The 21,823-nt window shown below is 41.9% G+C and overlaps 1 protein-coding gene across 1 annotated transcript in view; it reads right to left on the bottom strand.

The window, feature by feature from the left end:
* Positions 1 to 12,499: 12,499 nt before the first annotated feature.
* The window catches only part of Itprid1 (ITPR interacting domain containing 1), a 138,332-nt gene continuing 129,008 nt past the window's right edge, over positions 12,500 to 21,823 (bottom strand). The window contains exons 12-14 of the mRNA XM_021165730.1: positions 15,375 to 15,502; positions 14,636 to 14,747; positions 12,500 to 12,935 (exon numbers count right to left, since the gene is read on the bottom strand). Coding sequence (XP_021021389.1) covers positions 12,585 to 12,935; positions 14,636 to 14,747; positions 15,375 to 15,502 — 591 coding nt within the window. The 3' untranslated portion in view covers positions 12,500 to 12,584. The remainder of the gene's footprint in view (positions 12,936 to 14,635; positions 14,748 to 15,374; positions 15,503 to 21,823) is intronic.

Below are 21,823 nucleotides of genomic sequence, written 5' to 3'. Positions count from 1 at the left end.
CATAGGTTCTTGGCCTCAATAATGGTGCTAGGAATGGATTTCATTTTGTATAACAGGCCTTAAATCTGATCAGAAAGTAGTTGGTTACTGCAGTAACATTCCTGCCACTAATGCATTAGCCAGTATGTCTTGTCAATCCAGCTGCAGCTATAGCTTATAGCCAGGAAGGCTGGTGATTCTTTTTCTTCTCTGGCCCCTTACATAGCACCTTCTAGCAATCTGAAAAGTGACCATAGAGGTGAAACCCTTAGGTTAGTACTGGTTTGATTTCTCCAATTCTCCAATTCCAAATTCTGTGATTTAAGTACACGGTGGATTAGCAATAGGATGTTTTTGCTATAGGGGTTTGGGGTGTCTGTGGGAATCTCACTGGTCAACAATTCCAAAAGAGAAATCCAATTCCTGGCAAAAGGCTTTTTTTTTTTTCTTTTTAAATTAGATATTTTCTTTATTTACATTTCAAATGTTTTTTTTTTTTAACTCTGTTACAAAGTAACTCCACTCAAACACTCTCTTTGTCTCTCTGTCTCTTTCTGTCTCTTTGTCTCTGTCTTTTCTTTACTGAATTTCCTCCTTTTCTCTGCCCGTCCATTCCCCAACTCATTTACCATTTCCTATCCCATGATTTCCATTTATTCCTTCATACAACTATATACTATTTTCCTCCCTTTAAAGCCACTCCTCCCAACATGGCCCCTTCCTAATTTCCTGGTTGCTACTGGTATTCCAGCTGAAATATACCTATCTAAAGGTTTAAAGTTAGCCTTCATATCTCAAAGAAAACATCCATTGTTTGTCCTGCTTCATCCTGATTATCTCTTACAGAATGATTGTTTCCAGAGCCACTGATATACCTATGAGTTTCATAGCTTCATTTTTATTAATGGAAAAATATTCCATTGTGTAAGTGTACCAGCATTTCATTACACATCCATCAGTTGATAACTTCTATGCTACTTTCATTTTCTGACTGTCGTGAACAGAGCAACAATGAGCATGGGTGAGAAAGAAGGTATCTTTGTGGCAGAATGCACAGTCCTTGGGGTGTGTTGCCCAAGAGTGATATAGCTGTAATACATATATTTGCAGATTTTTGAGGAATTCCTTGCTGATTTCCATGGTGACTACACCAGTTTGCATTCCCATCAACAGTGAATAAGTGTTCCTCTTTCCCCACATCCACACCATCTTTCCATAATTTTATTTGAATCCTAGATATTCTGAGGTAAGATGAAATCTCAAAGATGAAATCTCAAAGTAGTTTCAATTCGCATTTCCCCTGATGTTTAAGGATGCTGAACCTATAGAATGTTAAGTCCTTCTTGTTGTTGTTGTTTTGACGAATATCCACTTATTAGTGAGTACATACCACACATATCCTTTAGGGTCTGAGTTACTTCACTAGGGATGATATTTTCTAGTTCCATTCATTTGCCTGCAAAACTCAGGATGTCCTCATTCTTAATAGCTGAGTAGTATTCCATTGTATAAATGAATTAGCCAAAAAAAGTACAAAATATCCAAGATTCAGTCCACAGGACTTAAAAAGATCGACAAGCTGAAGGACCCAAGTGAGGCCACCTCAATCCCACCTGGGAGGGAGAAGAAAGCAATCACAATCGGGGAGGGAGGCACCTGGGAGAGAAAGAGGATTTGGTGGGAGAGGGAACCCTGATCTGATATTGTGTGAGGGGAAAATGACTGAAACCCTGAGGACCAGCAAAGAATGGAAACAGGCAACCTCTGGAGGTATGAGGGTAGAAGAATTCTCTAGAATGTACCAGAGACCTGGAAAGTGAGAGACTCTTAGGACTCAAAGAGAGGGACCTTAGATGATATATCCTAAAATGGGAAAAGGGAACTTGTAGAGCTCAGCAGAAATTCAGGGCATCAAGGGAGGGATGGAGTTGCCATCCCACAGTCAAAACTCTGACCCATAATTGTTCCTGTCTGGAAGAGCTACAGGGATGAAAATGGAGAGGAGCCTAAGGAAAGGGAGGTCTAGCAATAGGCCCAAAGTAGGATCCAGCTCAAGGGGAGGTGCCAAGGCCTGACACTATTACTGAGGCCCCACAAAAATGGATCTATCTTGATTGCCCTCTGAAGGACCCAACAAGCAGCTGAAAGAGTCAGATGTACATATTTGCATCCAACCAATTGACAGCAGCTGCTGACCCCTGTGGTTGAATTAGGGAAAAGCTGGAGATGCTGAGGAGGAGGGTGACCTGGTAGGAGGAACAGCAATCTCAATTAACCTGGACCCCTGAGAATCTCAGACATTGGACAGCCAAACAGGCAGCATGTGCCAGCTGATATGAGGCCCCCAACACATATACAGCAGGGGACTGCGGGATCTGGGTTCAGTCAGAGAAGATGCACTTAACTCTCAAGATACCGGAGGCCCCAGGGAGTTTAGAGCTATGGATGGGTGGGGGGTAGGGGGGAAAGTGCAGGACATTCTTGTGGAGACAAGGGGGTGGGAAGGAGGTATGGGATGTGGAACAGTTGGAGGGTGGACCAGGGTAGGTGGGTGGGGGAATAAAATCCAGGGAGTTTAGAGATCTAGTGGGTTGTGGACATCCTTGTGGAGACAGGGGTGAGGGGAGGAGGTATGGGATGGGGAACAGTCAGAGGATAGATCAGGAGGGGGATAAAATTTGGAGTTAAAAAAAAGATTAAATAAAATTTAAAAAAGAAGTATATAAGCAATATACTATAATAATAAAGAACTTTTAAAAGGAAAAAAAAAGAATGCTAAGCCCTAAATGGTTTAGCTATGTCATACCCCTTTCCCCAAGGCTCGTGGATACTTATGGAAATGGTGTACATAGATCATTAGAGCCAGTGGTGGTGGGTGGCCTATAAAAAAACTGTTTTCCAGATGCAGCTAGACACTCACACATATGAACTCAGAGCAGTTGTGACAGTTTACCCCAGAGAAACTTCCCAAAATGATAGGAGAGGTGGAAACAATGTCTCACTGCTAGGTGAGTATCTCCTGTAAATTAATAACTGCTGGCAGAAGAGGAGTTGGTGTTTTTTAAGGCCATTACCTCTTATAGGCCAACTACTGGAAGACCAAGAGCATATAGGCAGCACATAAAGAACTTGGTAGGTTTGGGGGGAGGAGAGAGGGGGGAGAGAGAGGAGAGAGGAGAGAGGAAAAAGGAGAGAGGGAGAGAGGGGAGAGAGAGAGAGAGAGAGAGAGAAGAGAGAGAGGAAAAGGAGAGAGGAAAAGGAGAGAGGAAAAGGAGAGAGGGAGAGAGGGGAAAGGGGAGAGAGAGAGGAGAGAGGAGAGAGAAAAAAGGAGAGAGGGAGAGAGGAGAGAGAGAGATTGAGAGAGAGAGGAGAGAGAACAAAAGGCTGGCTGAGCAGAGAAGAGGTTTGAGAGGGAATGTGATCAAAATACACTGTGTGATATCCTCATGTTTTAGTGAGAAGGTTTGCATAAATAAACAATAAAGGGACTGTGCTAGCTGGACTTCAGGGTATAGTCCCATCACACTTGCTCTCCAAACCCAAGAGTGTGGTTTGTGGCAGGTCTGGTGCTGCCAGGGTCCAGTGTCAGTACTTAGGCCTCTAAGTTAAAGTTAGAGGCCTAAGTTAGTTAAGATGCCATGCTGCTTAAAATGGCCCCTAGCTGCTGTTACAGCAGAAAGCCCAACAGACCAGAGTAGCAGGGAGAGCTTCTTTCTTAGTGTTTTCCTCCTTCAGCTGTTGCTGTGTGCAACTATTCTCTCTCTCTCTCTCTCTCTCTCTCTCTCTCTCTCTCTCTCTCTCTCTCTCTCCCCCTTCCCCTCTCTCTCCCTCTCCTTCTTGCTTTTCTCCTCCCCCTTCCCTTTCCCTCTCCCAGTCTCCCAACCCACCCTTTCTGCCTAACCACCCTCTCCCACCTTTCCCTCCTTCTCTCTCCTTTCCCCTTCCACCCTCCTCTACCTCTCCTTCCCTCTCTGTTCCTCTCCCTCCCCTCCCCCTCCCTCTTCTTATCTTGACAGACATACCTCCCTGGATAAGTCAATCCCTCCAGGAAAGACTCTGGCCCATTTCTTCACCCTACTTTGTAAGCTTTCTGCTTTTACTTTGCTGTGAAACTTGAGATTTTTGATGATAACTGTTTGCTTATCACAGCTGTTATCACAATCTCCTTAGAGATTCTAGCAGGTTCAACCTGCCTGTTATCTGCCATCTCCCCAAATCCAATGCTTTAGGTTTTAATAAATAAGCATATACAGCTATCCTGAGATTCTGGCATACTGTTATTAGCCACCAAGCAGTTAGAATCCCTGGAAGTGCAGGAATGGCTGGCCAACAGAGGAAAGATTCCAGCTTGCTGTTTCTCTTCTGTTTTTTCCTAGAAAGTGAGCAGTGCAAGGACTGGTTTCAAAGTTACCAGGTGTCTGTAGTGCTGGGTGACCTTATATTCTCAATGGACCAAGAAAAGAAAGGTCTTCAGTTTCATGATTTGAAATAATTTTTTATGTGGACCATTGTTTACTAAATTGTCACAGATTCAGATAGGAAACATCCCATGTAAAACATGTGTTCTTCCAATATTTTAAAAGTGGACCAGTTTGCCAGTGAAGAATCTCAAAATGGTTTTAATTGGTATTTCCCTGATGGCTAGGGATGGTGAATACCTTTTAAATATTACTGAACCATTGTGTTTCCTCTGAGAACTCCCTGTTCAGGTCTACATCCCACTTTTCAACTGGGTTGTTCATTGTCTTTTTGTTAGTTTTTAAGTTTTATGTATATTCTAGATACCAAGCTGCCATCAGATGATTAACTGGCATAATTGTTCCTCTTTTGTAGGCTGCATCTCAGTCAATTCACAGTTTTCTTTGCAATGAGAAGCCTTTTAATTTAATGAAGTTCCACTTTATTATTGGTATAATTTCTCGGGCAGTCAGATTGCTATCAAGAAAGTGCTTACCAGAACTTACAGCCATAAGTGTACCTACCTCCCGCTCTCTTCCAAAAGCCTCAGAGTTTCATGTCTAACACTGAGATTTTTTTTTCATTCTTCACACACTTTTTTCTTCCATAATTAATTTTTTTGTTCACCTTACATCCCAATCACAGCCCCCTCCCTCTTTCCCTCCATTACAAATCCCTCTTCTCATTATCCTTCCCTTTGAGTACCACCTGACCCTGGGACATCTAGTCCCAGCAGAGCTAAGCACATCCTCTCCCTCTGAGGCCCAACCAGGTATTCCAAGTAGGGGGTGAGGGATCCAATGGAAGGCAACAGAGTCGGACACATCTCCTGCTCCATCTGATAGAGAATCCACATAAAGACCAAGCTACTCATCTGCTACAAATGTGTAGGGGGCCTAGCTCCAGCTTCTACATGCTCTTTGGTTGGTGGTTCATTGTCTATAAATCACCATGGTCCCAGGTTAGCTGACTCTGTAGGTTTTCTTATAGTGTCTCTGACCTCTGGCTCACTCAATTCTATCCTCCACTCTTTCACAAGATTCCCCAAGCTCTGCCTGATGTTTTGCTGTGGGTCTCTGCATCTGTTTCCATCTGCTGCTGAATGAAGCCTCTCAGGAAACAGTTATGCTAGGCTCCTGTCTGCAAGCATACAAGAGTATCATTAATAGTGTCAGAAGTTAGCTTTTCCCCATGGGATAGGTCTCAAGTTGGGCCAGTCATTGGTTGGCCAGTCTCTCAGTCTCTGCTCAATCCTTATCCCTGTCCTTTTTTTTAGGCAGGACAAATTTTGTGGGTTGATTGATGTCTTCCTCCTTCTACTGGAAATCCTACCTGGCTATAGGAGGTAGCCACTTCAGTCTATATCCCCCACCCCAGTAGGAATTTCAGCTAAGGTCACCCATGTAGACTTCCCATAACTTCCCCTATCCTAGGACTTCAGTTAGTCCCAGAGATAGACCCCACTGCCTTCCATTCTCACTCCCAGCCCTCTCCTGAATCTGCCTCACACCAGATTACCATCCCCATACCCTTCTCTCACCCCCTCTCCCACCAAGTTCCCTCTCTCCATCCACCTGCAGTGACTGTTTTGTTTCTGCTTTTGAGTGAGATTAACACATACTCTCTTGGGCCCTCCTTATTATCTAGTTTCATTGGGCCTACAGATTGTAGCATGATCTGCACTTTATGGCTAATGTCCACTTATAAGTGAGTACATATCATACATTTCTTTCTGGTCTGAGTTACCTCACTCAGGATGATATTCTCAAGTTCCATCCATTTGTCTGAAAATTTTATGATGGCTTTTTTTTTAAACAGCTGAATAGTGTTCAATTGTGTAGATATACCACATTTTCTTTATTAATTCTTCAGTTGAGGGGCATCTAGGTTGTTTTCAGTTCTGGCTATTATGCATAAAGCTGCTATGAATATAGTTGAACAAGTGTCCCTGTGATAGAGTGGGGCATTTTTGGGGTATATGTCCAGGAGTGGTATAACTGAGTTTTAAGGTAGAACTGTTCCCAATTTTCTGAGAAACTGCCAAATTGATTTCCAAAGTGGTTGTATAAGTTTGCTCTTCCAGCAGCAGTAGAGAAGTGTTCCCCTTGCTCCACATTCTTGCCAGCATGCTCTGTCACTTGAGTTTGTGATCTGGGCCACTCTAATGGGTAACACTGAGATCTAAGCTTCACTTGGAACTGTTTGTGTTCAGGGTGAGAGAGAAGAGTCAGTTTTCATCTTATACATCCACGTTTCCCAACAACATTTGTTAAATATCCTTTCTTTTCTTCAGTATATGATTTTGGTATTTTTGTTAAAATAAGGTAGCTGTAGGGACATGGACTTATATCTGAGACCTTGATTCGATCTATTGATCAGTGTGTTTGTTTTTGTATCAGTACCATGCTGCTTTTACTATTATAGCTTTGTAGTATAACTTGAAATCAGGAACAGTGACACCTCTAACAGTGTTTTCTTTTGTTGTTGTTGTTTTGTTTTGTTCTTCTATTCACAAAACTTTTGGCTATCCAGGGTCTTTGTGCTAACATGTGTATTTAAGTTTTTAAGTTTTTAAAAATTTATATGAATAGTTGTATTGAAATTTTGGTTGAGGTTGTACTAAATTTATATATTGTTTTTGAAATGATTGGCCATGGGGCATGGAGAAATTCAATTGGTACTGACTAGGATGCTTCCTCCTTGAATGACTAGCTTTAATAGTTTTGAAAGATACTGTGTAGGTGTATGGTACTAAAGGAATTAAGAAAACATCAATAGTCTGAGCCAGATGTAAACTCTGTGTCCTGCAATAATGACCAGTGTGGCAAGATATGGGAATAATCAACTACTTATGATTAGATTTAAGACTTGCTGCACATAAGGAAACATATATCTGGTGCTATAAATCTGGCTAAGAACTTATGGTTGGGAGTTCACAGGCCCTAGGTTTAAATGTACTCTTATGTTTTGATCTTGTTCAGGTTGATTCTTGAGGGAATTTTAGATCATGTAGTTAAAAATAGAGAAAACCTGGTTGGAGAGATGACTCAGTAGTTAGAAAAATCAGTTGCTCCTCCAGAGGACCCAGGTTCAATTTCCAGCACCCACATGGCAGCTTATAACTGTATATAAAATAACTCTAGTTCCAGGGAATCAGACACCCTCACACAGACACATAAAACACCAACACACCATAAAATAAATAAAAATGGAGAAACCCATTCATTTTTCCAATACCTTCAAGAAGTGGATAACATAAATAATCCTTTACATGAAGCTGAAGTCATTCTCTTTAAATCAAAAAGAAAGAAAGAATAAACTCAGACTTCACATTTAGACATTTGCCAGGGAACAACTTGGCCTCTTCTATATCATACTTCTTTGTGTAAATTTTACCCCCTTTAGATTTCAGTACTCAAACCAAGAGCTTTGATTAGAGAGGCTAATTTCAGAAATAGCACTTGGAATTCAAGTCACATATTTTGTTTGGCTGTGTTATGCATGAGTGAAGACCCAAGTTGCAAGATGGAGATAAAGAAAGCAACCTTGACGGTTGTTCTGATCCATAACATATGCACAGATCTCGCAGATTTGTGTAAAGAAATTCACATTTTAGTGCATAGAAAAATATTCTTCAGAGACATGTCCCCTGTTATTTTGTATATTGAACAGATCTTTCTTATTTCTATTCTTTCTTTCTTTTTTTTTCTGTAGAGCATAGCCCCAGTTTTTCTCCAAAAGAAAATAATTTTGCTAACACTGAAAAATGAAGCAAAAAAGTATTTAATGACAAGAGCGTTTGCTCAGGAATTACTGACTCTGTGTTGAAATGTAATTGCTTTCTGTGAAGTGAAATGGAATAATATAGGGCACTTATAAAGAGGTCAAAGAATCAAAGTTATTTCTTCTTGGGAGGAAATATTTCCAGGGTGTTTTCCTGTGGGATGGCTGGTTGTATATCTAATTTCAAATTGGAATTTAAACAACATGTAACAGCTGTAATTACAAGGTTGGCAGATTATTCAAACTGATGTCAAATTTCCTTTCCTGAAAGTCATAGAATGTGAACAGAATCTCAAACATGGAAGCCATCTTTGCCTAACTCAAACTAAGCTCCTCTAGTGTTGCTTTTTTACTAAACATTTTTACTAATTTTTTGAGAAGTTCATAAATGTGTTTTAATATTTATTCTTATTCCCCCAGCTCCTCCAACATCTGCTAACACCTCTTTAGCCCTACTTACAACATTATGTCTTCATTTTGTTTGGCTTTTAAATAACCCATCACGCATAATTTGCGCAACCTATGTACTCCTGGGTATGAAACCATGTGGTTGCTATGCTAGAGACCATGCCCTTAATAAAAACTGACTCTTTCCATCCTAGAAGCTATCCACTGTCCACAGCCCTTCAAGTAGAGGTGGGGATGTATGACTCCTCACTCCCTGTGCTAGAAGATTGAATGACTTTATCTTGTGTGGGCAATCGTGGCCCTTTGAGTTCATGAGTGTGGTTGTTCTCCCAGTTCCTTCATGGCTCCTCTAATCTTTTTGTACTATCTTCTATGATAGTTCCTGGGTGTTGAGTTGGGTATGATACATATGTACCATTTTTGGTTGAGCAATCCGCTGACAGTGTTCTGCCCTTTGCTCAGTTGTGAGTTCTCAAATTAACCACCACCTACTACACAAAGAGACTTCACTGATGAGGTGTGAAAGCTGCTGGAATCTGTGTCTGGAGAGATTCAACTTTAGATATCGGTTCACAGACAGAACAAAGGTTACTCTGGTTGAATTGAGCTCATCAGTGAGCTGCACGTAAGTCCCAAGACTTGACAGTCTGAAAGATAACCATGGTTTTAGAAAATCAGTGTGTGTCAGCCTACACCCTTACTGCCTTCCAAACCTCAGGCAGTTTCGTCCATCTGTCTGTCTGTTTGTCTGTCTGTCTCTCTCTCTCTCTCTCTTTGTTTGTGTGTGTGTGTGTGTGTGTGTTTTGCATACATGATGTTCTGCTCTGGAATTTTGTTGTGGAGATATGTGACAAGACACATAAGTACTTAGCACAGTACTCAGCTAAAGGTGAGATGGTCACCCAATGACACCTACTCCTCTTCCTCTCATCAACCCACTAGTGACAAATAACACTGTATTTACTTACTGAGTCTTGATACATTCCAGGCCTCAGCTACAGACCTGAATAAGAATTGTCTCTGTTCAGTAATAGACGGTGACCTTGAGACCTAGAGAGTGTAGCTTATTAAATACAAATAATTAATCACAGAATTGGATCAAACTTTGTATTTATTCCCAGAGTCCAGTTGCTTCTTATTAGCAAGCCCAGGACTCGGCATACCTTTTTATAAGTCAGGTTCTTGGTCTTTGTGTTCTTCTTTACTATCAGAGTTTTCCAGAAAAACAAAATCACATGAATTAGAAAAGTCAATGGATACAATTAGTCTGAGACGAAAGGCCTAAGAACTTGGGAATTCCGGGTGATACTTGGCAATCAGTTTCTCAGTCATTTAAGACAGCAAAAGCAGAAAGGGATACCTTGTTTGTACATTGTGCTCCCTTTTATCTTTCTTGTTGGAGAGTTGGGGTCTGTTGCTGACTATGTAGACCTCTTTGGGGACTCCATGTGACATTCTTCATTTAAGCAGTGGGTCTTCATCCCCTCCCTCACAGCTGAAGTCCTATGCCTGATGGATGAAACCATGCACAACCAAATTTTCTTTAAGTTCAAGCTTAGCTCCTCCCACAGTCTAAAGAAGTGCTGCTTCTGCGTTGAGATCACCGTCTTTCCCTGTCTCTGGACATCCCCATTTCTTGGGTATTTGTTAACATTCTTCCTGGGTAAGCTGCTTGGTTCACAGAATCCTTCTCAACAGGATGGATTATGAAGGTAATAATCAGGGACTTACTGATGGTTCCCCCTTTTCACCAATAATAGTAGACATGTGCTGAGCATTTACTCTGTGAGGGATGCCATATTAAACACTGTAACCAATTACTATAGTTACTCTGTCCAGTAACCCTATGTTAAACAATGTAGTGTTTACACAAAACACAGACTTCTCCTGCATACTCTAAATACTTTAAATCATTCCTAGTTTACCTATAGTGGTAACAAAAGAATGTATTAGCTACACAGTAGTTGAATAATAACAATAATGTTTATAATGATATGCGACTGTTTCTTGAATATGGCTGAACTGTTGTCAGTTGAATCCATGCATGCAGAGCCTGTGATATGAAGGGATGTGTGAATATAGAAGGTAGTTCAGAGGACAAGTGTTTCGGATTGACATAAGAACAAACTAGGACATTAGACCATAAAGCAGGTGGCTGCAAGGACGGTAGGCAGTTAGTGAACAAACAGGCAGGAATCACATGCTCACACGCTGCAGGCAAATGTAACTCAAGTCTGAGCCAAGTAAAATATTGAAAGGATAGAAAAGGAGGAAATTTGGGATGTACAAAAGCAATTAGGAGCCAGTTTAGGGCTGGAAGCTGCATCTTAATGTGGGAACTAGAGCGAAGATGTGGTCCAGGAAGTGGAGCAGCAGTAGAAAGGAGAGTGTGTAGTAATTCCAGGGTGTAGAAACATTCTGGGAGCAGAGTGTCCTGGAATCATGGCTCTTAGTTCTCTGACATAGTACTTTTAAGGTTCTCTCCATGACTCAAGGAAACATGACTCCATCAGTGCCTGGCAGTTTGTCAGCTACCAAGGCAGCTCAGAGAGCAAAAAGCTAAGGCATGTCTGTCCCTGGGTAATTGGGAACTCTGAAAGCCATACCATGACAGATCCCAGCAGTGATACAATGACCGACTCTAAGGTGTCAATGAAGGACACAGTGAGACAAGGCAGATGAGTACATCTGAGATTGAATGGCTAGAGGATGGAAAGCTGGGGTTTTGGAAGGGGTTGGTGATGGGGCCATATTATACATACAGATACTGAGGAAAGTTTGTGAATGGAGATCCACATTCTGAGGAAGTACAGTAGTGGATCCAGTGGATCCAGGGGGCAGAGTCTCAGTGAGTCATAGCAACCAAAGCAGGAAGATAAGGAATGAAACAGGCTAAGGGACAGGTCTTGGAAGTAGAAAGTTTCCAAAAGAATGCTGTCTTAGGTTCCTAGCTGGGAAGTGTTCTCTGCTTACCCATTCTCTCATACAAACAAGAAACTTCCTTCAAACACTTCCCGGGATGTTGTTTCTGATTCTTTCATTTTTCATCGGTCTCTCATTCCAGAGACTCATCCTTTGGCCATCCTATCCACCTTCATGCATCCCCCCTGCAGTAGGAGTTATGCTGTTCCCACAGCTGAATGGAAACAACTGGACAACTGTTGCCTTTGACTTGAGGGCTACAGCAAGCAATAGACTTATAACCAGTAGCCTTGTCTCTTTGTGGGCTCCATGGTGGTATCTTTCTGTGATTAGTAAAGGCAGATAGGACCACTGAACACCACATTTAACACTTACAGAGGCTTTCTGTTGCACTTGAAAGAATATATGCTCTTAGACACATGACCATGGTCTGAAGGGACTCAGGTTCCTTACTCGGACCCCTTCTGACTTATCACTCACTGCAGTTGGCAAAAGGCGTGTTTCTATGCTCCAGCCTTGTGAACCTTCCATTCTTCTGATTTCCAGGCTCTTGCACCTGAGTTCTGTAGGGCTTCCATTGTCTTACTTTCAAGTCCTTTCTCATAGGTCCCTTTGTTGAGACCCTTTCTTCCCAGTTTAGAAAGTGACTCTCCCACAAACTGCCTTATGGAAATAGCATGTATTCGTTGTCTTGTTCCCCTCACGTTATCTAACTCGTGATGGAAAGACATTCTGTCTTGCTCACAGATGCCTCCAACATCTCCAAACATGCCTTCCAGATACCTGATCAGACTCAGATAATTATTTTTCATAAAATAAGGTCACATTGTCTTTTTATTGATTTTTCATTGTAGATACATATGCATGTTTAAACATTTCGCATCCTCTACTAGGACACATGCTCTATCAGGATAGAGATCATATGCTACTCAGTGACTATAACATACCTCAGCCAGTTACATAGTGGGCGCATGCAATCAATGAATATTAAAATATTCAGAGCTTTTAGGCTACATAGGATTTGGATTCCCTTGTTAAAGCTGCTCTTGGACATTCCATTTTGTACAAAGATCATCAAACCCACTTTGGTCTAACAGAGATTTCTCTCCAACATGACTGAGTGAAGGACCCAGACCTGATTCTGCCCTAGCTGGTGACTGTACAGATATCCCTTCTCTGGTCTCAAGGTGAGAGGGACTAAGAGCAACTGGCTGAGTCATTCCAGAGCAGGGAGTCCACTGGCCACTACTGGCAGGAATGGTGGGATCATGGGCCACAGCGTGGGTTTCAACACATGATCTCTGGCCATGCTTTCCTTCTGTCCAGTTGCATTGTGGCAGATTGGCACAGTGTTCAGGTAGCTCCTCACACAGAAGGTCTAGCTGCTGAAAGAAAAGACAAAATGGAGTGTGTAGAGAGCAGGACAGGAAGATAGGGGCCATGGTGACATGCCACACTGGTTAGTTCTTTATCAGCTTGACACAAACTAGAGTTATCTGGGAAGAACATCCCCAGTTAAGAAAATGCCTCTAACAAATTGCCTAAAAAGAAATGTGGGAGGGTCCAGGCCACTGTGGGTGGTGCCACCCCTGGGTATGTGGTCCTGAGTTGTAAGCAATCAGGCTGAGCAAGTATTGGAGAAGAGAAAAAGGCAGTATGCAGAGATTCCCCCATAGCCTCTGCTTTACTTCCTGCTTCTGGATACCTGACATGAGATACTGCTTTGGTTTTCCCTGATAGTCAACTGTAATTTGCAAGGCGAATGAACCCTTTGGTCTCCAAGTTGCTTTCAGCCAAGGTGTTTTATCATAGCAATAGAAGATAACTAGGACTCATGGGGAGAAATGTGTGGGTCCAGGAATCTGAGCTGCTTTCCATAGAGAAAGGCAGGAAACCAGATATCACCGAGAAAGTCCAAATAGCTCACCAAAATAATATATTTGACAAAGCATTTTACCAAAGGCAATAAATAAACTGCTTCCTTAGGGAACATGAGTTCTCTTCACCTCTCACTCTTAACCCTAAACAATATCCCCCAGGAATTGATCTTACAAGTTTGCTCAGAGAAGAAAATTCATGATTTTTTACAACTTCTTTGTATATGTTTTAATTATGTACATATCTGTTTGTAGTTGTTTAAAGGTCAAGCAAAGGGTATTGAATCCCTTAGAGGTGGAGTTACAGGTGGTTGTGAGCTACTAGTCCCAGATGCTGTGCACTAAACTTCTGCAAGACAAGTGCTAACTCCTGAGTTACTTCTCTGGCCCCTTCTGTAAACTTTAACTTTGTTGTGAGCTGCTCTCTTTGAGCAATGCTAAAGAGGGGGAGTTGGCTATTCACAACTTTTAGCAGTGTAACTTGAGAAACACATAAATCCTATATGTGCCTACTAAAACAAACCTAAATGGGACTCTCCACATGTGAGCATGTCTTACTCTTTCCCCACATGTCCCCCAATTAACTCCTGTAGTTAAAATCTGTGCTAAAAATATCTGTAATAGGCTCAAATTGTGATTCATGCTGCCTGTCTTGGAATTGTTCTCTTTGATGAAGTCATGAGTTCTGCTTTTACTTGAATGGAGGCCCTAGTGGGAAAGAGGGATGCTTCAGGTTACTATAGGCATGTGGAAAACACAGAGCAGAACTGTTCCTCTGTGTCCACTGCTAGTGACAGAGACCTGTCACATTTGCACTAAATAGACCTGCCAGAAAGGTATTTATGAGGCACAAATGTTCTGCAATGGGCTTTCCAAACCAGTAGCCAAGTGGAGTGGTGAGCTAGCTTATGTTGGCTAAGTAGGCCAGATTCAGTATATTGGGATTCTTGTTTTTACATGGATAGGGTTAATACTACTTCTTCCTCCTTTGAATGGCAGGAGAAACCTTAGAGTAGCTGCAAGCCTGAGCCAACCAGCACTTGACAGGTCAAGGTCAATCTCCAGATGTGACCACGTAATATGTAAGATTATAGTCTGAAACTGTCCCACCATTGGCTTCTTATTTGAGCAGCTCTCCTGTGAGTAGTAGGCTGGGGACAGTCACACTATGCATCCACTCTGTGTCCATTCTCTGCCACACCCCTTACCAGTAGGATCCCTTCTTTGATTTGCCTGGCTCTGTCTCCTAACTGAAAGGCCAGCTCTGCCACTTGCTGCCTCAGGGCTTCTCGTAAAGTCTTCAGGTACTCAGCCTCTTCCCTGCTCGAAGACAATAGAAAAGAAAACTTCAAAATCATCACCAGTTAAAGAGAAATCCTACTGTGGTATAACTTATGTACCACATTTACCTATCTCAAGATGATATAAATTATTTGTAAGAAAGTTACCAAGTTGGGTAAGGATAACCACCATGAAACTCTAAAACATGCCGTCTCCCAAATAAGAACACACAATACTCCCCAATAAGAACTTTACTTTAAAAACCTATCCCAACAGCCATAGGCAATAGGTGAATGAATTCATTTTGGTGATATTTTCCACCCCTGTGACAATAATGCACATTGCTAAACTCTGATACCTCTCTGCACAAGTCCCATTCCCATCAATTAAAGAAATCCTGCTGTCCTTCCCTGTCTTCTCATCTGATTGCCCCTCTTCTGACCTTCTCAAATAGCCCCAATCTTCAATAATGAGGGTACCCATCCCATGCCGGCTCTCACGGTCTCCCACTGAGAAAGCACAACTAAGGCCATGAAAGCAAGGAGCCAGCCGATTGCTCATTAGCCCTGCTCCATCATGCTCATCTGGCCTGCCTGCCCTGATTACCTCCCCTTGCTCCGGGTGTGTGGTCTGGTACTTACTTTTATGCTTGCCTTAGATAATTACCTTTCCTCTTCTGACATGTCCCTGGGATAGAGTGCCTGCTGTCCCATGAAGTGCTGCTCGATTTCCTCTAAGTGCTCCCGGAAACTCTGGCACACCATCTTCATGGTTTCCATCTCATAGACTGTGCACTGACAACAAAAAAGAACAACCTGAGAAGGGTGAACTTTCTGCTAACATGGCTGGAGGAGTCTGCCTTTCTTCCCATTTGGAATGCACCCTTTGCAAAGAAGCCCAAGAGCTAACATTTAGAAGAGACCAAGGAGAACCAGGGCATGGCTTGGGAAGAAATTAGAGATTGTATTTGACCAATACGAAAAGGGAGCGGTTGCTGAGTGGCACTTGGGTGAGAATTAATTATATTCATGGAAGCCCAAGCTAGTCCTAGATGATACAGAGATGCAAGGAGGTGAAGAGAGAACAGGAAAAATCACCATAGAGCAGACTTACACTTAGAAGAATGAAGTCTCCTTTAATCTTGTTCAGTGTTGGTACCCAGTACCCCATTACTCTTAGCATCAACAACATTGAATACATTTACTTATATATATATATTTGCTCAAAATTTTGCTTAGGATTTTTTCCCTAGTTTTATCCATTCTTAACCACAGTTCTTGAGGACAGAAATCTACAGAATCCATTTTCCTCATCAAACAACACCAACTGAGAGAAATGTTAGGCATCCATGCTCTCTAGGAGCTAGAATTAAGACTTGAGCTCTTCTTGGCCCCACTCCCCATACTAGTCTTCAATGCTTGCTATCTATTGGTGTTCTTGATTCAATATATTATTGCAACCTAAGAGCTTTGAAATTATCCACAGAGAATAACTCTGACCTGTAGTGAGTTGACCAGACACTTGGCCATGGCCCTAGGATGACTAACATCTAATTAAAGTGATTGCCTAAGAAAGCTCAATGCTGCCAGAAATCTCTCTCTCTCTCTCTCTCTCTCTCTCTCTCTCTCTCTCTCTCNCTCTCTCTCTCTCTCTCNCNCACACACACACACACACACACACACACACACACACACACTACTGTTGCCCCTATTTGCATGTATTTAGGAATAACCACCTAATGTTGGGGCCTTGTACTTGGAAAAACATGGTTCTTGCTCTCATCAAACACTGATTGCCTGTTAGTTCTTCATCTAGAGGTAAGACCATTTGTTTTGATTTTTTTTCCTCCATAAATGCTATCATATAAATAGCTGAGGTCTTTGTAGGTCTTGTGCAGGCAGCCAGGTTGTTGAGAGTTTATGGGTGTAATGTCCTTGTTATGTCCACATTGCCACACAGCTGATATTTCAGTCTCTGGTTCATACAATCTTTCTACCCTCTCTTCCGTGATGTTTCCTGATTCTTATATGTAGGGTTTGTACTATGGATGTCCTGTTTGGGGCTGTGTGTGTGTGTGTGTGTGTGTGTACCACTAACTCTCTGCATTTTGACTGGCTGTGGATCTCTCTAATAGACTCCATCTGCTGCATGAAGAAGCTGATGTTGAGTGTCAAGCAGTGCAGTGTGTAAGCACCGCGGGGAGGCAGGCACAGCAACACAGACTCCAGCCTTCCTTCTTCAGGACTCACAGCAGCGAACACTCATGCTGTACAGACCAGAAGTGTCTTTCTTAAGGACCCGAGAGTCATTCCTATGAATTGAGCTCAAACTAGAAGTCTCTGTGGGAGGATAGGATTGTGTGGGCTTTGGAGAAGTAATTCAAATGAAACCCATTGGACTGCCAGGCCACAGAACCCACCGTCCTCTGCCTCTGTTTCTGGAAAGTCCAAGATTTTTTTTAATTACTTATCCTCAAAATTCCATGGTCAAGATCATGGCAGCTTGTTGGTTACTGCTTTACCTAGAAGAGTTTAAAATACAGCCAGCTTACAAACACATCTGTCCTTTTTCCACTTTCTGCTGAACAAGCTTCACTGAACCTCTGCTCTCCCTCTGTCTGTCTGTCTGTCTGTCTGTCTGTCTGTCTGTCTGTCTCTCTCTCTCTCTCTCTCTCTCTCTCTCTCTCCCTCTCCTTAAAATGCCCATAATACTCCTGCACAGATCAAAATGAAATCCAGTTCTTTCCTTTACTATTGGTTCCTAAATCAAACCTGTTTTCACCATGTTAATTGATGTCCTCTGTGTATCTTTGAACCACTGAGCCTAGTTTATCTGGGGGGCACTTTTCCAATCTCTGATCAGCTTTCCCCTTGTTTTGTAATCTGTATGGGATGATGACCCAGAGGCCCAGTGCCACCACCGACCTGACTTTAAGTGATATTAATGCAGGAGGATCTCTAGCTGTCCCTACCAGACTCCTTCCAGATCACTAGAAGCTGCTGGCTCCTGCTTGCCCACCTTCTCTCCTTTCCTCTTAACACAAGTCTAGTGCTTTACAAGCTGCAATGTGTCTAGCTAAAAGTCTGGATTCCCCAAGCTTCTCTGACAAAGCTTATAGCCAAAGAATGGAATCATAGAGGATGTTCTGAGCTTTCGAGAAGCAATCTAAATGAGACTTATTTGGCTGCTGGGCCATGAACTCCATCACCCTCTGCTTCGTTTTCTGTACCATCCAATAATGTTTTTCATCTTTATCCTCAAAAATCACATGGCCAAGATCATGGTCACTTTGTGATTATTATTTGACCTAGCCATTTCATAATGGGAATATTAATCTAAGACTAATAGTTTGACATAAAACTCTACATCATTTTGTTTAGAATTAATTCATACTGAGTGATGTATTTAGTTTTAACATGAGAGAACCTGAACCAGCTGGGGGGAGTCTTGGACACATACTGATGTTGGTAAGAATGCTTACTATATTACTGAATTATGACTCGTAAAAATGCAAACGATCTTGGAGTGCAAAGTGTGTAGACAAAAACTCTTTGATGTCTGTGTCTGTAGTCAAAAGCGCTGCTCATATTTCAAATTCACACCACCTAATTGATCTTTTCTTTCCCAATATCTAACGAAGTCGCTGCATGGAATGAAGCAAGATCAGACAGCATGAAGAGGCACCTGTCCCTCAGAAGGAAGCTGGTCAGGGCTTCAAGGCAATTCGGGTAACTACTTCCAAAGACCAAGGAGCAGCAAGGCCAGGCCATGCAGCACAATACTCAAGCAGGCTGAGCATCATTAACGCTGTGTTTCAAGGCTCAGCTCGATGTGTGTGGGTAACCCTCTGAGACTGCATGGCAGGAGTGTGGAGGGAGCTTGGATTTGGAGACTGCTGATGGCCAGCTTGTGACTTAAGACTGCAGTGCTGTAGAAAATTCTGAAGTGCTGCCACCTCCTGGTTATTTAGAAATACACAATTTAGTCTAAGTACTAGAAAAAATTAAATAATTAATTAATTAGTTAATTAATTAATTAATTTCAGAATAAAGCAAACCCTGGCAAGGATAATAACAGGGGTGTGTGTGTGTGTGTGTGTGTGTGTGTGTGTGTGTGTGTGTGTGTGGTGACATCTCTGTCTTTTTGTCCTAAGTAATGTCTGGGTCAAACCCACAGGGTCTGTTCTACTGGTGAAACCCATTAATCTAAACTTCAACAAACCCTATTGTTGGAACAACATGATGTACTAACCAGAACCCCGGAGCTCTTGTCTCTAGCTACATATGTATCGAAAGATGGCCTAGTCGGCCATCACTGGAAAGAGAGGCCCATTGGACTTGCAAACTTTATATGCCCCAATATAGGGGAATGCCAGGGCCAAAAGAATGGGAATGGGTGGGTAGGGAAGTGGGGGGCGCTATGGGGGACTTTTGGGATAGCATTGGAAATGTAACTGAGGAAAATATGTAATAAAAATATTAAAAATTAAAAAAAAAGAATAGCAGTATAAAAGCAAACCAACAACATGAGCTTTCACTTTCTGATTGACTCACATTTTTAAATACTGCAAAATTTCTATTTTTAAACCTAAGCCTATACATACAGATTTTTAATACTCGGGAATCTTATTTTAAGTATGGAAATATGTTTGGCTTTGACTTAACATATCTTAATTAAACTATTCCCAAAATTTCATATGTACAAAGTTAATTATATGAACAAATCAGTTCTCCACTAAGAAATTATTGTTATAAAGTACACATAGGAATCTAATCATATCAACAAACCAGTCTTCTAGGTAAACCGGAATATCACAGAACGAGCTGTGGGTTTCTCTGTAGTGTCACACACCATGGGGGAGAAGACAATAGTGGGCAGGGAAAGTTTTCTCAAGTCAAGATTTTTACATAAAATTGCTCTGACTTTCAACATCTGCTCTGAGTGCCTGTTGCCACCCATATGTTAACATCCATATCTGTCTACAATCTTCATTTTGCCCATGACCTAGTTTCTGTTTACTTTTGTCCTAAATAGATTTCCTATCCCATTGGGTTTAACTTAAAGCCACATTGCCTGCAGAATCCTTTTCCAGGTTTTACAGGCCCAGCCAGGCTCATGCACAGCACAGGTCCCTTTCCTTTTCCACTCTTCAAGTTTCTTGACTAACCCCCTGCTCTTCGGCTTATCTACATGTGTGTGCAGATGTGTGCAGGCACGTGTGTGTATGTGTGTGTGTGTCTGAAAACAAACACACATTGTAAGTGTATGTGACCACATGAGTTTACTGTTCCCATTGAATGTGTATTTCTGAACTCTTAAATTTAAAGGAAGAAAAATACATGGCCATCTAGTAAAACTGTGGAATATCCACATCAGCCAAATCAATTACCTTTGTATTTTCTGTATAATTACAAATTCTTTTCTTGTTGTGGTTACGTGTGTCCATGTTCATCTACAGGTAGGTGTGTGTGTGTGTGTGTGTTTGTGTGTGTAAGCCAGAGGTTGACATTAAGTATTACTTGTCCCTTATTTTGGGGACAAGCTCTCTAGATAAACCTGTAGCTTACCTATTCAGCGAGAATGGCTAGCCATTAAGCTCCAGGGGCTCCATCTATTTCCACACCACCACCCCAGCACTGACCTCCAGGTGCTTGTGCCAGCACACATCCTGGTTTTTATGTGGATACTGGAGCTACAAACTCAGGTCCTCATGCTTGTATAGCAAGCACTTTACAGAGCCATCTCCCCGGCCCCTGATAATTCCAGACTCTAGGAGGATGAGAGCTAACACATCCTGGGGCAAGCAGAGAGATAGGAAAGCTCACACTCAATAGACTGATACTGACACCTCCATACCAGTGTGAGGATGGCGATCCTACACAAAGGATCACAACAACCTTTCTATGCTGTAGTGCCAAATGAAGCAGAGCATCTGTTTCCAGGCGCCAAATCATTCCACACAGCTAGAATCATGTAAGTCCAAGGCCCTTCCTGATCCATACTCAGGGAAACCCCTGACCCAAACTCAGTCTCTATCACTATCATAAGCAGCATCCTTAACTTTGAGCCAACTTTGGGTCCCTATGCCTGAGTTTCTCTGGTCTCCTCACATTGACAGTTATTCTCAAACACAGTTTGATGCAGTTGTCTTCTACATTCTGTTTACTTTTACATGTTTACTCTTTTTCTTACGCTGCCAAGAAAAATATACACTATTTTTAATTGGTGGGTGTGATGTGATCAGAAAACAGATTTAGTATCCTATCCCACCATCCTGATTACCAAATGACATTGGATATGTCTCCAACGACTTTCTCTCCTGAAAATGTTAACATAATTTAGATTGTATTCTTGTTATCTTAAATAAAACATAAGACTAAATATCATTTTATTTATAGTTTTTTGTAAAATTGATCCTTGAGATGAGGCTTCACTATGTAGCCTTTAGCATTTGCTATGTTGACCAGACTAACCTTGACCTGGTGATGATCTTCCGGCCTTAATCTTCTGAGTTAGGGCATTACAGAAATGGGCCACTATAACTGAACCAGGCTCTCATTACAGAAATGGGAGTACTTATTTATATGATCTAACTGTCTGTCTAGGATCTCAAATAGCACCTTCTTTAGCTCACTTTCATGTCTGACATATTAGCATAGAAACCACATAGTCAAGTAAGTGCTTATTTTTATTTTTCTAGGGCTGTGGTTTTCAGTATGGACAACACTGACATATTAGACCAAAGAGTGATCTGTGGTAAGGCTGCCCTTTGCGTGTACAGTAGCATGCTCAATAGCTTCTCTGCTCTGTATCCATTTGTTGCCAGTAACACCCACTGGCCTTCCAGTTGTAACAAGTAAAGTGTCTCTAAAGACTGGCAATGTCACCTGATATGAGCCAGCGTGGGGAATGGTTCACAGGAGAACAGTTCCTTAGAGTACTTATAACCTCGCAGTTAATGAGTGTGGTGGTGATTTTTCTGTTCTCCTAGATTTTATTTTATTTATTTTGATATTGAAATTTGAGGTACCTAGGCATTCCACCTCTGAGCTGTATCACCAGGCCCATTCTCCAGGATTTGGTTATTTTAACCCCAGGATCCTAGATACACATCA

Source organism: Mus caroli, chromosome 6 (assembly GCF_900094665.2).
Source record: "Mus caroli chromosome 6, CAROLI_EIJ_v1.1, whole genome shotgun sequence".
NCBI classification, from domain to species: domain Eukaryota; kingdom Metazoa; phylum Chordata; class Mammalia; order Rodentia; family Muridae; genus Mus; species Mus caroli.
This window is presented reverse-complemented; position numbering and strand designations above follow the sequence as displayed.